Here is a 14,497-nt window from a genome sequence, read left to right on the forward strand (position 1 = left end):
AATCTAGTTTGACCCTTTTTTTTGCTCTGTCAATTCAACCACCATCTAGTAAAATGTGGATCTATGTATCCTATCTATGTAATGTGTATACTTTCCCTTCTTGCACTTTAGCCCATCCATCTGCTGATGAGAATGTCGTTCTCGATTAGCAGCTTTGTCCTAACCATCTATGTTGTTGCCATGATTCCCCTCATGGGAAAGAGAAAAACAATCTGTATTGTCCCATGTCACTTCTCTTTTGCCCTTCCTAACTTGAGGGTGCATAAGAGATGCTTCCAATGCTTTTGCAGCAAATATGCAAACATGTCTATGTTTTCGTCAGTTTGAACTATTTTTCTTTGTTGGGATTCTCAAGTTAATACATTATACGTGGCACTTGTATAATTGGTATTTGACACATAAATAATGGCTTTTTTTAGGAAGACTTGTAATGTTGTTTTATAGTAAAGGCTCAAATCAAATTGCTACAATTTTAGTTGTTCATTATGGTTAATGATGCAGAGTGATTGTGAGTCAAATTGTGGCCTTTTTATCCATCCATGAGTGGACCTGTAAGCTATAATGCTCAGTCAACAGATGTTACAAATTATATCAGCCGCCAGTGTCGGTTGGATTCCGATTCAATCCAACGGACTTCGAATTAGGTTAACCATTGTTGTTTTCCATGTTTAGAATCATAAATGGTTTATGTGATACTTATTAAGCTTAGGTAATTTTTTAATTCAGGTTCCTTCCAATTTGATAATAAATAAATAAATAAAAACACTTGGTTTCTAACTGTGCCAAAGTCTGAAACGATAGGAGTAGGACAATTCATGCACGGGATATTATGTATATAAAAATCTTATAAAATATCATATGTCCACACGTTCGATACCAATAAACAACAGTATAGGGGCAAAATAGTAATAAAAGAGGAACACATAAAGAATAGTCTTCCTATTATTACTCTTATTATCGATATTACTGGTATCAATACAATGATAATTAACACAAACATAAAAAATATTTCATTAATAAAGTATGATTAAGGAGAACATAACATCTTTTTTCCTACCCTATCACATATGCCTCTACCCCATGAATCCCCTTATTCTCCATCTTTTTTGTTTTTTTTTATGTATATATGATTTATCAGTTTCAATTCTTAAGGGTATTATAAGTAATTTGATAACATAAAGTTAAAACTTTATTCTAGACTTTTTTTTTTATTTAAAAAAATTAAGGTTGTGAGATTAGAGAAAGATATATGTAATTAAAAAAAACTCAACGAGTTGAGTGACTCATTTTTGGAGGATGACAAGTCCAGTTGGGTGAATCTTGAGTCATTCCCAGGCTTTAACTTGGTGATCAAGTCGTTTAACCTTGATAACATTGAGGCTTTGAACCTAAGACCTCATATTAAGAAGAAACTGATCATATTCAGTTAAAAAAAAGTGATTCAAATGGGGAAGAGAGGGATTAATTTATAGAGATTGTAGCCATGTACATGAGAGTACTTATCAGGCTCTATAGATAACATGATTGGGCAATAAACATACATTCCCACTGTCCTTCCAATTCTAACCATCGAGCTGTGTAAAAAGAAATCAGTCTTCTTCAGTGTTCATTAAAGTGAGTTATCACTTTTTGACTCACCAAAATATCCTCTGGTTCTTTTAAATGAAAGGAGATGAAGCAGAGAAGTGTTTCCAAAATTCATCTGGGGCCTTCTCCTTTTTAGCATTTCCATTCATTTAAAGGGAAGCATTATTATCATACTCACATTGACCATCCAAGTGTCACTGTGAATCTGAAGTCTCCTTGTGTTGGAAGGAAGGAAAAATGAGGCCCTGCCCTTGTAGATTATGAATTATGATATCTCATTTGAATCTATTGAATGTGATTAATTGGAGAAGTTTCATTTTAATGTAATACTTGATGTCACATTGATGCTGAGAAGCAACATGGCTTTGAGTAGGGCCTAATTGCATGTCTAGAAAATAAATTTCTTCTCCCAAATGATGAGTCATAATGATAACAACATTGCCACCCTAAAGACTTGACCTCCTTCAAAGGCATAGGCACTTGGAAAGGCTTCCAACACAAGTGGTGGGTCTCAGCCTCACCCTGACATGGAACCTTTTTCTTGCAAAAGGAGTCCTTGTTTGAGATTGCAATAAACACACAGACTCATAATGCTCTCCAAATGGACTTACAACTGATCAAACTACAAACAATTCAAAAAAAAAAAAGCTTCTCTTTGCAGTCAACAAGGGAAATTATAAGTTACTAAAATGCTTCAAAGGGTTCCCTCAGATGATCAAAATGAGCAATTGACATTCCTTGGAAGAGGAAAAAAGAAGGAAAGACATCATCATTTCCCCAAGAAAACAAGCACCAGGCCGTGGCCAAAAGCCACCCCAAACCTCTCTTCCTTCACTCTATTCCAACATTTCTCTTCTTCTTCCTTTTGGTCTGATATGCGAAAAACATCCTTAAAGACTGGATTAATCACCTGGTTAGACTCGAAAGAAAGATCCTAAGACCAGAAGTTAATTTTGTGGGACCCCGAAATTAAATCAGCAAAACCCCCTTACCAACTTTGGTTGTCCGGGTCTCTGTGCCCCAAAGATACAAATAAAAATTTTATAAAAAAAAAACATGGAATATAACTACTCCTTTGCACGATTGCACCAACTCTCTCTCTCTCTCTTTCTCTCTTTCTGCTCTCTCTTCCCGTCGTGCTCTTCTCTCCTCTCCTACAGATACCAGACCAAACTTTCCGAGAGAGAAAAAGATCGAACATCCCACCATTTCTTGCGTTTTTAGAGCTATCCCGAGTAAAAAACAGGCACTGAAATCGGAATCCGAAGAAGGTTCCATCACCACTCTGCGCCAAATCTAATTTGGAGCAAAGCATCGAAACCCATGCATTTTGACTCTTACCCTTCATTGACCCAAAACCCGTCTGCAAACTCCAAGGCAAGCGACAACAAGCCTGGGAAAACAGACAAAGGAATAGAAAACTCCTTTGCGGGTTTCATGGGGATTCCAGCTTCGGTCGCGGTCGATTCTGCCGCCTTCTTTAACGGAACTTTTTGAATATCTTTTGATATGATTTTGGTGCCTGGGAGATTAGTCAAGATGGGCCTTAGGAAGGAGATTGTTCTGTGCTGGTTTCTTCTTCTGCTGATGCTGTGGCAGTTCGGGAGTTCGACTTCTATGGACGGTCATCGAAAATTCGGCAGGTCGAGGGAGGAGACGCGTGCGCGTGTGGGTTCTGCGGAGTCCACAGGTGGTTTTGGAGGTGAGGCGGATGAAGACGGGGTTGGAGTGTTTGGTGTTGAAAAGAGGAAAGTATATACAGGTCCGAATCCTCTTCACAACAGATAAGGCAGCAGCTTCTTAAGCTTACAAGTTCTATGATTTTCCATGATCTCTCGATTATTTTTCTTTTTTTCTTCTTCTCTCTTTCATTTCCTTTTTAAGGTTTTGAACCTCGAGGCTTTGATGCTTGTTGCTACGGATGTTGCAATGATGCATATGTATATTTAAGACTAAGACAGTTTGAGATTATAGGCAGTGTTTTCTGTAGTGTATACAGCAAGAACAAATTCTTATATTTATTGTTATTTTTGTTGCCATTAATGTGAATGTCATTTTCTTATGAATCCTTACTGATCATATTCTGGACCTTTCAGCTTTCATGAGTTTCGTTTCCTTCTCTTTTCTCCTTTCTTTCCAGCTCTCGTAGCTATTAATCTGAATTGCTGCGAATTGTAGAGGTCAGTCTGCTTTTACTTCTAGATAAAACAGACAATCACAAGAGAGAATCCGATTACACCTTTTTAGAACGATGAAGTGATTGGTTCCAGAATCCCATGTCGGTGGTGGCTTCACCGAGAGAGAAGTGACCCTATTGCTCTTCTGATCTGGTTGGGTAGAACCTGAAGCTAAGTTGCGACGAGGAAGAAATCATGGCTGAAAGAAAAGAAACCATTTGCGAACCAAAAGCTACGAGAAATACAGTTCAAGTATTACCTAAAACAACGTTCAAAAAGACTACGTTTTGTTTTGCAGTTAAGAGTTAAGAACACAGAGGTCATCGAATCGAATCGATGAAGAAAAAAGAAAAAAAAGTTAGATTTTGCATTTTTCAGCACAAGATTAATGAACGAACTGAACCTACTTAGTTCTCAAAAACAAGCCGCACCTGAAAGAGATAAAAGCTACATAAAAGAGTGATACAGGTACAGGTCTATGGCACCTTAAAACCCTAACATTTGTAGCAAAAAAGTACGAGTGAGAAGACCATTAAAACTGCAAAACCGAGAAGGGCCACAAAACCCATACTAGTATTAAAAACTGGGGCAGAGAGCTTTAAGGGGGCTCAAAGCCCTAAAAGAGACAAGCCCTGAAATGCATTTAAAGCTCGGTATCTTTTCAAGGATGGGCTATTGAATGCAATGTATGATACTTTATAAAGTCGTCGGCCTTTTGGAAAGTGGCCGCCTGTACCTCCTTTTCTCCGGCATCAACCAAGCCTCAAGACATTCATGCTTCTCCCTTGGAGATCTGAGCTTTGCCTTCCTGTGCAGCTTAGTAATCCCTCTCGAACGAGAACAACAGGATCAAGTGTCAAGCATGGGAAATGGTATTCGCATGTTCATAATTAAAGAAGTGCGGTCGGACGCTTAAACGTTCGGGCGATAATGGTAGAACGCAGGAGCAGAAGATCCGCAACAGATCCTCTTCTTTTATGTTTTGCGTAATAGTTAAAGAGAAGAGGAACATAAAGAAAAAGAGTGGAGGCGGGGGCGGGGGCAACAGAAGAACAAAAACGAGGAGCAATCGGAAACGACTTTACGTGGAAACGAGAGCCTCGGAGCTCGGGAATTATCTCTCTTTAAATTAGTGAAATTTTGGCTTGGTCTTTTGCAGCATTATTTTCCTAGAAATTTTGATCTATCCTTCGAACCGAGAGCTCTGCAATCACCCCTTCATGTATACAATGAAAGCATATTTGTCAGAGAAATTATCTTCAGCCAGTGAAATATCTGGCCTAGTTGGTTTTTAGATACACGTTTAATGAAGATCTAGCTCCCCTAAAGGGGTGATTTTACGCTATTGTTATATCTTCGAGGCATCTGCTGTCATCTTCCTGCCCAAAGCAATGGCAGTTTTTGAACCATTTTGGCGCCCAAGAGCCTTGCATATGAACTCTCCAGCTGAAATGAGCTTCCCCAGATCAACATTGGTCTTTACCCCGAGTCCCCGGAGCATGTACACAACATCCTCAGTCGCAACATTGCCAGATGCACCCTTTGCATATGGGCATCCTCCAAGGCCAGAGATTGAGGAGTCCACAGTGCTGATTCCCATCTATACCAATGACAAATAGCATATCCTTTCAATAAGATTTCATGCGCTGCCTGTTCTATGCTTGTTTACACATGCTTTACAGGTTTTCTAAACCAGGCCGATTGTCATTTTATCAAATTTCTAGAATCCGTTCCATTGACCAAACAGACTAAACAATTATATTAGACCATCTCAGACAAAATATATATATATAAGCTAGAAAATTTAGTAAAAAAAATGCTTACCTGGAGGGAAACAAGTATATTAGGAAGAGCCTGTCCATAAGTGTCATGGAAATGGACAGTGAGCTTATCGAAAGGTACAACAGCCATCACAGCTTGAAGCATGAGTACAACATTGCCTACCAAAGAAAAAGCAATCACAACTACAGAATTAAGAAATGTTGATGTAGATCAACCCTAATGCCTGCACGTGTTAAACCACTCTTAAAATAAAGAACCACATCTTCTCGTCTACTTTCCTACCAGCATTGCACAATGAATGTCAGTGGATGTAGATCTCCCACAGAAAGTGAAACACCCAACTCGCACCCAAGGAGAAATCCTCACAAAATGCAGTAAGTTACTTTTCATGAAGGTATCTTAAGTGATATGATGTGGCGTGATAACCTAAGTCAGTCACAACCATGAATGCATTTGGAAATTATTAAGCATCCAAGCCGGTTAAAAAGAAAACTATTTTCCTTTAAAGGAGATTCCCTGGCAATGTCTCACAAACTCCTAAAAGATGACATTTATTGGACCTTTCACAGTCCTCTTCCAATCCCAAAATTCAATCCCTTAATCCCTCATTTTTTATGGAAGTTGCATAAAATCACCATAATAGTTTGCCTTTCATGAAATAGGAAATTAAGTGAGACTTGCAAGCTCCAAATGTTGGACCAGAAAGAGTGTACTGACCCTTTTTTTTTTTTTAAATGAATAGTGTACTAATCTTGGCCAATTAAAAACTTCTTTTCATTGCACATTCTTTTCTATGCAAGTTATGGCATTGAAGTGGTATAAACAGTTGAATTTGGAGGAGTATCTTACCAGGGGTACCAACACCAATTGTATCACCAAGTGAGATTTCAAAGCAGCCCATATCGAAGAGCTCTTTTGCCACATGTGCCACACTTGATGGTGGCACTGACCCTTCCACTGGACAACCGACAACACATGATACGTACCTAAAATACATATGCAAAAGGCTTCAATAACAGTCTTACAAAAGAAATTGTTTGCAAGCTGTTTGTGATCATTAATTGTTCTTTTTAATTGATTATGATAATTAATTGTTGCCAAATTGAAGAGAAAAAATTGCAGAAATAATAAATTTCAGCAATAAAGAAGAAATTGCAAAACATATAAATTCGGTGAGTCTGTCAATCACAGATTAGGATAGAACTCTCTGTTTCACACTCTTGAGGTATGCAAGTGTCACCAAGAAGCAAAAGACAAGCTCATGTATCAAAAGAGAATGAAAACGCTTGAAGTACATGAAGGAAACTTGATACACCTAAGTGGCAGGGTTTCACAAAAAATAATACTTCAGAACACATACCCACGAACAGGGATTGACAGCTTTCTTGCAGCTTCTGCAACAGCACGATAGCGAACCAAACTCTCTTCGATACCACAATTAATATTTGACTTGGAGAAAGACTCAGAAGCTGATGCAAATACAGCCACCTCTTTTGCTCCAGCAGCAACTGCTGCTTCAAAACCCTATAGCATGAGCAAACAAATATGAAATCATCCCCTAGACACGCAAGGTGTGAAACTTAGATGATGTTGAAGGGAGAAGTTCACTTACTCTCAGATTAGGAGTTAGAACTGGAAACCTCACTCCCTCCATATTACGTATTGCTTCCATCACATCCTTTGCATCAGCTAGCTGACATGTTTGTGACCATAAAATCAAAATAAAAGTTTGCAAATTTTATGTCAAGCACTTATTTTACATCCACTTAGGTCCAAAATATTAAAGACAAGAGCAAAAAGTTCTCTCCTCTCAGCACCCATTCACAAAAATTAATGCCTCATGCCCAACATGTTCAACACAAGATGCATACACTTGGGCCATGGTTAGCATGACTTCTGCTAGGTGGTGCTTGTTTAGCTCCTAAACGGATACAACATGCAAATGACATAGAAGCTTCAAAGGGCCCCAGCCTCAAAGGGAAGCTTTCTGTTGTTGTTTTTTGTGCTGCTTGATATTAGCCACAACTATACATAGCACAGTCATTGTTTTCAGCTTCCTGTAGAAGCTTGACCTCTAGGAGCAATGACAAGATATAGTGTAGATTCAACTGATTATAATTACAAACCAGATATTTCATGTTAGAGATCAGATATAGATGAAACATCATAGTAAAAAAAAGGTTGAAGCATTACAGACGAAAATGGGATGACAGGAAAAGAAATAACACAAATCAAACATATGAACAGCAATCGCCATTTGTTTTCCTTGGTATGAAAAGGGCGAAAAGAATCATGCACCTTTTTGTGTCATAAAAATTGTGTTTCAGAGAGACACAGACAGAGAGACAGATATCAAAAAATCTTGCAAGAGCATAGTGATATGTAGGAAAAGGTGAAACATAGTAACCAGGAGATAGTCACTTCTCTATGTATAATGAAAACTGTGCTTCAGAGAGAGAGAGAGAGAGAGAGAGTATCATGAAAACTGTGTTTCAGAGAGAGAGAGATTGCAATAAATCTTGCAAGAGCATAGTGAAACATAGTGAACAGGAGATAATCACTTCACCTCATATCATGAACATACAAATTCCCTAAGGTATCTCAAATCTCAGAGCTCCAAAAGGTTTTGTATGCATTGATATCAGGAACAAGTGTATGCTAGGATCCCTCCGAGGAAAAGGTAATGTATCCTAGATCACCGAAGACAAAAGGGTTGGTAGATTGAACAAATATGCTGCAAATTTTACAACTAAATGCTCCATTAAATATTGCATGTATTGGATTCAAATACAAGTGTGTGCTTTTCAAGGAAAAGCCAACCACATCTTGTTGTAGTCTCATAGAGCATCAAGATAAAAAAACATCGCTAGGTTGATGAATGTGCCAAAAATCGTAGGACCTGTTATTTACACCGGCAGCAAGTTCAGAATCAAAGCAAAAAGAAAACACAATCGTAGCAAGTTACCTGTGGCACCCACTTAGGAGATACGAAACTTGTTGCCTCCACAACGGGCAATCCAGAAGCAACCAATCGCTGGATCAGTTCAATCTTCACAGATGTGGGTACGACATTTTTCTCATTTTGCAATCCATCCCTTGCACCCACCTCCACAATTTTTACATATCTTGGTAATTCTCTCAAAAACTGCAATGACCATATCCATTTAGATTACTCAGATTTCTACAATAACAAAGTCAAAATGAAAGAGGCTTGTTTCAATAACTTCTGCTTCTGGACTTGTTCAGTGAAGTAATGTCCAAGTAAAGCTATTTTAACTCATGAAGGTCTAGCAGTTATTCACCATGCAACAGAAACAGATTATTACGTAATATTGCTATGCAAAGTAAAGCTTCACCAACCACCAAGCTAGTATTTAAATGTCATTAGCCTCCTCACTGTTTCATTCTGGCTTCTGCCATCAAATAAAACCTAGTTTGTCAATTGAAAGGGAGATTTCAAAATTCTCTTCTGATATATCTAAAAGTATGTTCTTTTCAAAGGCAAAATACCCCCAAAAAAACAAAAAAAATTAAAGAAAGAGCAGATACTTTTGGCTTCTAGGGCGAGAACATTTAGTTAGAAATGTTAAATGAAATAGTACAAAATATTAGAACCTCTATGACATCTGTTTTATAGCAAAAGGTTTAAAAATATAAAAAAGGTATTGAATAGATCCAAACACTTAAACAACACAGCACGACATCAGACCATCATTAGAAATACAAAAGAGTTGAACATTAAATAACAATCAAAATCTGAAACATAACAGGGTACCTTGGTTGTGAAATCTCTGCCACCACTGTCTTTGCTTGATGTGCCATAGTAGCGACCTTGTAAATACCATGAATTACCTCTACTATGAATATGTCTCCTCCATGGTAAAGTCTCCATGGGAGAGTCCTCACTGCAAGGAAAAATTGACAATTAAAGCATAAGAGACTCCAGAACAGAAAAAGTTGTTATGCTATGGCACAAGAATCAGAATATAGTAACGTAACACAAAATTCTACTAAGCATTTGAGAAATGAACATAAGAATGTACTAGTGAAACAAGGTTAATTACTCCTTCCACTACTTCTTCAGTGTCTTTATGACTGTCTTTATGACTACCACGTGATCGCCAAAAGCAAGATAAAACATTCATGTGCTTTGCTTTTAGTCATCACGGAACACGTTCATATTCTGATGCATCTGCATATTACATATTTTATGTAACCAATAGGAAAAATTAAATAGTTGTTTTAAAAAAATAAATAAACAAAAAGTCAAATACATGCAGCTGCTGCACCAGTTTCGCCCCTTGGGTTTCCAAATTTGTATTTCTCAATGCTTCTATGAGACAATAAAGCAATCATCAGGGTTTGAGTTCTTTGGATGGCCCACATAGCATGGAAATTTTTAGAAAACATTCAACATATTTTCAAGTACCAAAAGAAATCAGGCTAATTTCTTAAATTGAAACAAGGAGAAGAGGATGTACAGGCACTGACTGATTCAGAACAAGCCCTGAAAGAAGAATAAGAATATAGACAAAAATAAATTTCACCCTCTATTCCATGTTTACTGTAGTACTTTTCATGTTAAAACCAGTAGAACTGTTTTAATAAGAAGAAAAACATGGTGTCATTCAAAATAAACCTGAGAGAAAACTACATCACAGAGAGTCTCTTTTCTGAGAGAAAGGACTACAAATAGACTACTTTGAGGAAGTCCAGGCACAAGGACAGTACTTACTGGCAACTATTAGAAGAACTGCAACTCCTCCCTTCTATCAAGCCATTTCCCATCTCCATTTCATCAAATTCGGGCCTGCAAGCACTTGTGGAGAGTCTCCGATGCCAACTAACACCATTCAAGCTAGCTAACTTCTCAAGACCAAGAGGTTCCTCTAAGCTTGACATTGTATATTGGGATGTCAAATGACAAGCTGCAAGAAATGAGCCAGACAAGCAAATGCTCCACCGCGAAGGATCACACAAACTCTTGAATGACAGCATTACATCAGCAGAAGGGAATCAAGGGTTTGAGTAATCTCAGAAAAAACAAAATAAAATTATTCCATCTCAGGTCAAGAATTCAAGTACCTGATTGTCAATTGAACAACAAAACTATATCAGCATTTCTCAAAACAAATAAGCCGCAGATAAAGTATCCAGTTTCAACAGATGTTTTACAAAAAAAAGTAATGATGATGACAATTTGATAAGGCAAAGACAGAAGGAAAAAGTTATGATTCTTTAATGGAAAAGCATTCAAGACTAGAAATTTCAGTAATGGAAACATCACTGTCCATGGGCAAATTATTCTTGTCAATTATTGTTATGCCTGATGAACATTTTCAGTAATATTGAACAATAAAGTTCCTATCTTCAGTTCTGAAGTTCTTATTTATTGTATTTAGCCAAAAAAAATGTCATGAATGAAATTAAGTATCTCCAAACATTGAGTTGAGAACATTATATGTTCTTTCTTTTTATTTCTAAAACAATGAAATGTTAGGAATAAGTTCATCCATGACAAACATTGAGTTGAGCACATTATATGTTATTTCTTTTTATTCCTAAAACATTGAAATGTTAGGAATAAGTTCAATCCATAATTTTCAGTTGTCTAAACCTTAAGACACATCTATGCTTGTGCAATGCCAGTATATAAACCAGTTGTCTTTGGACTTAAAATCTAAAAATTAAAAAGAAAAAGAAAAAAACAGAAAAGAGACATCCACCTATACTTCAACCAACTCTTCTGCCACTACACTAATACAGAATCCACTTAAGAGAAAAATAAAAAGTAGAGTTTCTACTAGTTATACTGCTAATTCCAAACATACTAGATAGTAGACATTTTTCTCACCTAGCACTATATAAATATCCATCACCATTCTTAAAAAAAAAGCCATTCATAATATATATACAAGTCGTTTTCCATTTGTTCAGTGAAAAATTAGGAACTCTTGCGCTCAAGGAGGAAGAGCACGAGAACCTTTTATCAGTTTGATCAATGAAACAGTCCTAATTACCTATACCAACCCCAAACTCGTAATGTACATTCACCACTATGAGCACAAATGATTGTTTGATTCAAATGCCTTGCTACTTTGACGTGATTAAATCAACCAAACACAGTAAAAATTCTCATCTTTCACAGACAAAACTATGAAAAATTGCGCAGTGGAAGTCCCAATGAATGACCAAAATTCACCTAATCTGGACAAGGTGCAGCCTTCGAAGGAAAAACCGCACCACATTACATGTCTTGGTTCAATGGTCCCCGCATTGCGTTTACAAGCTAACAGTTCAAATTTCACCGAAGGAGTCTTTTTTTCGGATAACTCACCAAAAGAAGGAGATCGACCAGACGTATATCGATATCATCAAATTCAAACAATTACTCCGTAATTGGAGAAAGGATGCTAAGAAAAATCGATTTACTATAGCTGCTCAAAATATCGAAGCATAAAGAAGAAGAGCGAAATCATCAGGCTCAAGACGATAAAATCGAATCTGACCTGTATTAAAAGTTAATTGACGAGAAGAGAGTTAGTTGCAGGTTTCCGACTTCTGAATCCTATAGAAAGAACAGAACCCTAGGGCTACCCGTCGTGATTGCCCTTTCTTGCCTTTCGCAGAGATGGACGATTTCATGAGAAAAGCTGCTGAATGTGGCGAAGAAAGAGCAAGCGTTAGTGGGTTCTGTAGACAAGGAGGGCAATTGCAATCGTTCCCTTCCTCTTGTCTCTCTCCAAGCTTTAGATTCAAGAGGGAAAGAGTTGGTCGGTACTCGGTAACGTTCAATAGAAGCCATCATTCTTTATATAGATGGTTGATTTAATTTAAATATGTTCTCTAAGTATAATTAATTTCATATGTAATTACTGTATTAATACATTGACAATATGAAAATATTATTTTTTATAAATTTATCTTAAATTTTATTTTCTATTTATCTCAGTGCGTAAGGAAAGAAACATAAATTGGAAGTAGCCCAATTATATTATATCAACAGGTAAATAAAATGAAACCAAGGGAACCCGGCTTCCGGCCCGGGACTTTAAATGGAAGCGTTGGTATTCTCCGTACATGAATTAACCCACCCGTCCAGTTTCCCGGTTCGTTTCTGCGTCCGAGGGATTGAATTTAACGGTCCGCGCGGAAAATAAACTTTCCATTTTCCAAACGCCGAGGCGGGGGATCGCAAGCCACCACTTAGTCGAAGCTTGGAACCCAAGGCTGTGATTTTGTGAACGGTGACGGACCCATAAGAGGCGTCAGAACTCAGAAGGACCGGCAAATGGGTTGGCTTCAAACCGACCTCGGTCGCGAACGGCTTGAGCTCGGCTCGGTTTCGGCTTGGTTTGATTCGGTTCGTTTGTGTTAACGAGCTGAGCTCGACCGAGTCATGATTCGGTTCGAAAGCTCGCGAGCCGGCTCGTTAACGGCTCGAGAGTCTGGGACTCAGGAGCAGGAGCACGAGGGGGGGGAATTCTTCCTCCTCTCGTCACCGCCGAGCCCCTCCATCCGCTGCTGTCGCCGTCAATAGCTGCTCACTGGCCGTCTGCTAGCCAGTTGCCTTCGCCGCTTGGTTCCATTTTTTTCTTCGATTTCTTCCTCCCCTCATCTGCCTTCGCCTCTGTTTATGTCGCCGCCGCCTCTGTCACCGTCGATTCCGTCGCCGCTGTCATCCTCGACAACAGGTCCTGCACCGCTAGACCCCTTCCCTCGGAATCATCTCGGCGGAGAAAACCAAAAACTAGAGAGATATAAACCTAAGTTAAAAGGTTTCGCTCGTGCGAAATCATCAGCATGTGAAAAAAAAAAACTCTTTCTTAAACTCCGACTGTCCCTTCCTCGTGGCTCTTAAAGAAACTTAAAAGACATTTTAGTAGAAATACATTTCTTGGGACTATTAGTGGTTTTTTCAAAATATGTTGAAATTATATTTTTTAGTAGAAATACGTTTCTAGGGACTATTAGTACATCGTGTTTTTTGAAAATATTTTTCTAATTGAAAATTCTTATTAAAAAAATCATATAATTTTCTAAGTAAGATTTTCTTGCTAAGATGGGCTAGAAAACCGTATAATTCTTTTTTTATAAGTATTTGACATTTGATGTTGTAATACTTAGCATGATGCAAATTTTATAGCAATTTTGTGTTTGATATTTTATTTGATTACAAAATTATAAATAAGTATAGTAATATATTAGATTGATTATTAATATTTATTTATTTTCCCAAAAGTGGTCTTTCCTAAGAAAATTTTAAAATATTTATTGTAATTTTCTAGTAAATCACTAATAGTAATAGGATTTTATTTAAATGACTTTTTGGAAATATGTAACATAGGAAAACATTTTTAGTTTTTCTTAGAATATAAATTTTCGACTAGGGGCACTAAAGAGGTCATAGTAAATTTATGGTCAAATTCAAAAATTACAAAATAACTTAAACAATATTTTGGGTAAAAAATATTAATATTGGTGCATTCTAATCCATTATTGAGATTCAATTCTGAACCTCACTATCATTATTTTTTTAAAATGTATGCATAATTTTAAATATAATTTATTTGACATATATTTAATCTAGAGTATTAAATATAGGTTATGCTCGAACTCGGCTAGAGCTCGAGCTCAAACTCGATTAAAATTATCAGGCTCAAGCTCGATTATAATTTTAGGTTTGAGGTTAGGGTCGGCTCGAACATAGGAAGGTTCAGACTCAGCTGGATTTGATGTCATCCTTATGGCCAATTTTAAGTAGAGGTCATGCTCAATTTATGTAGAGGTCGTGCCTAATTTTATGTAAAATGTATGCATAATTTTATACACAATTTATTTGACATGTATTTTTTGAAAAATTTTAAATGTATGTTGGAGATAGAACTTGAGACATGTATTTTTTGAAAAGTTTTAAATGAATGTTGAAGCTCGAACTCGGTTAAAATTAT

At 37.2% G+C, this 14,497-nt stretch overlaps 1 protein-coding gene across 1 annotated transcript; it reads right to left on the bottom strand.

The window, feature by feature from the left end:
* Positions 1 to 4,981: 4,981 nt before the first annotated feature.
* On the bottom strand, positions 4,982 to 12,316 carry LOC137959222 (hydroxymethylglutaryl-CoA lyase, mitochondrial-like). Its single transcript, XM_068806591.1, is given in 10 exon segments — positions 4,982 to 5,140; positions 5,143 to 5,364; positions 5,589 to 5,704; positions 6,396 to 6,532; positions 6,907 to 7,070; positions 7,159 to 7,239; positions 8,512 to 8,691; positions 9,322 to 9,451; positions 10,282 to 10,529; positions 12,056 to 12,316. Coding segments are annotated over 9 exon segments (1,236 nt in total). The 5' UTR covers positions 10,449 to 10,529; positions 12,056 to 12,316; the 3' UTR covers positions 4,982 to 5,101.
* Positions 12,317 to 14,497: the final 2,181 nt, after the last annotated feature.

Source organism: Aristolochia californica, unplaced genomic scaffold (genome assembly GCF_029961685.1).
Source record: "Aristolochia californica isolate CCGP_79_NKW_82.1479 unplaced genomic scaffold, dmAriCali1.0.hap1 SCAF_3, whole genome shotgun sequence".
In the NCBI taxonomy this organism is placed as follows: Eukaryota; Viridiplantae; Streptophyta; class Magnoliopsida; order Piperales; family Aristolochiaceae; genus Aristolochia; species Aristolochia californica.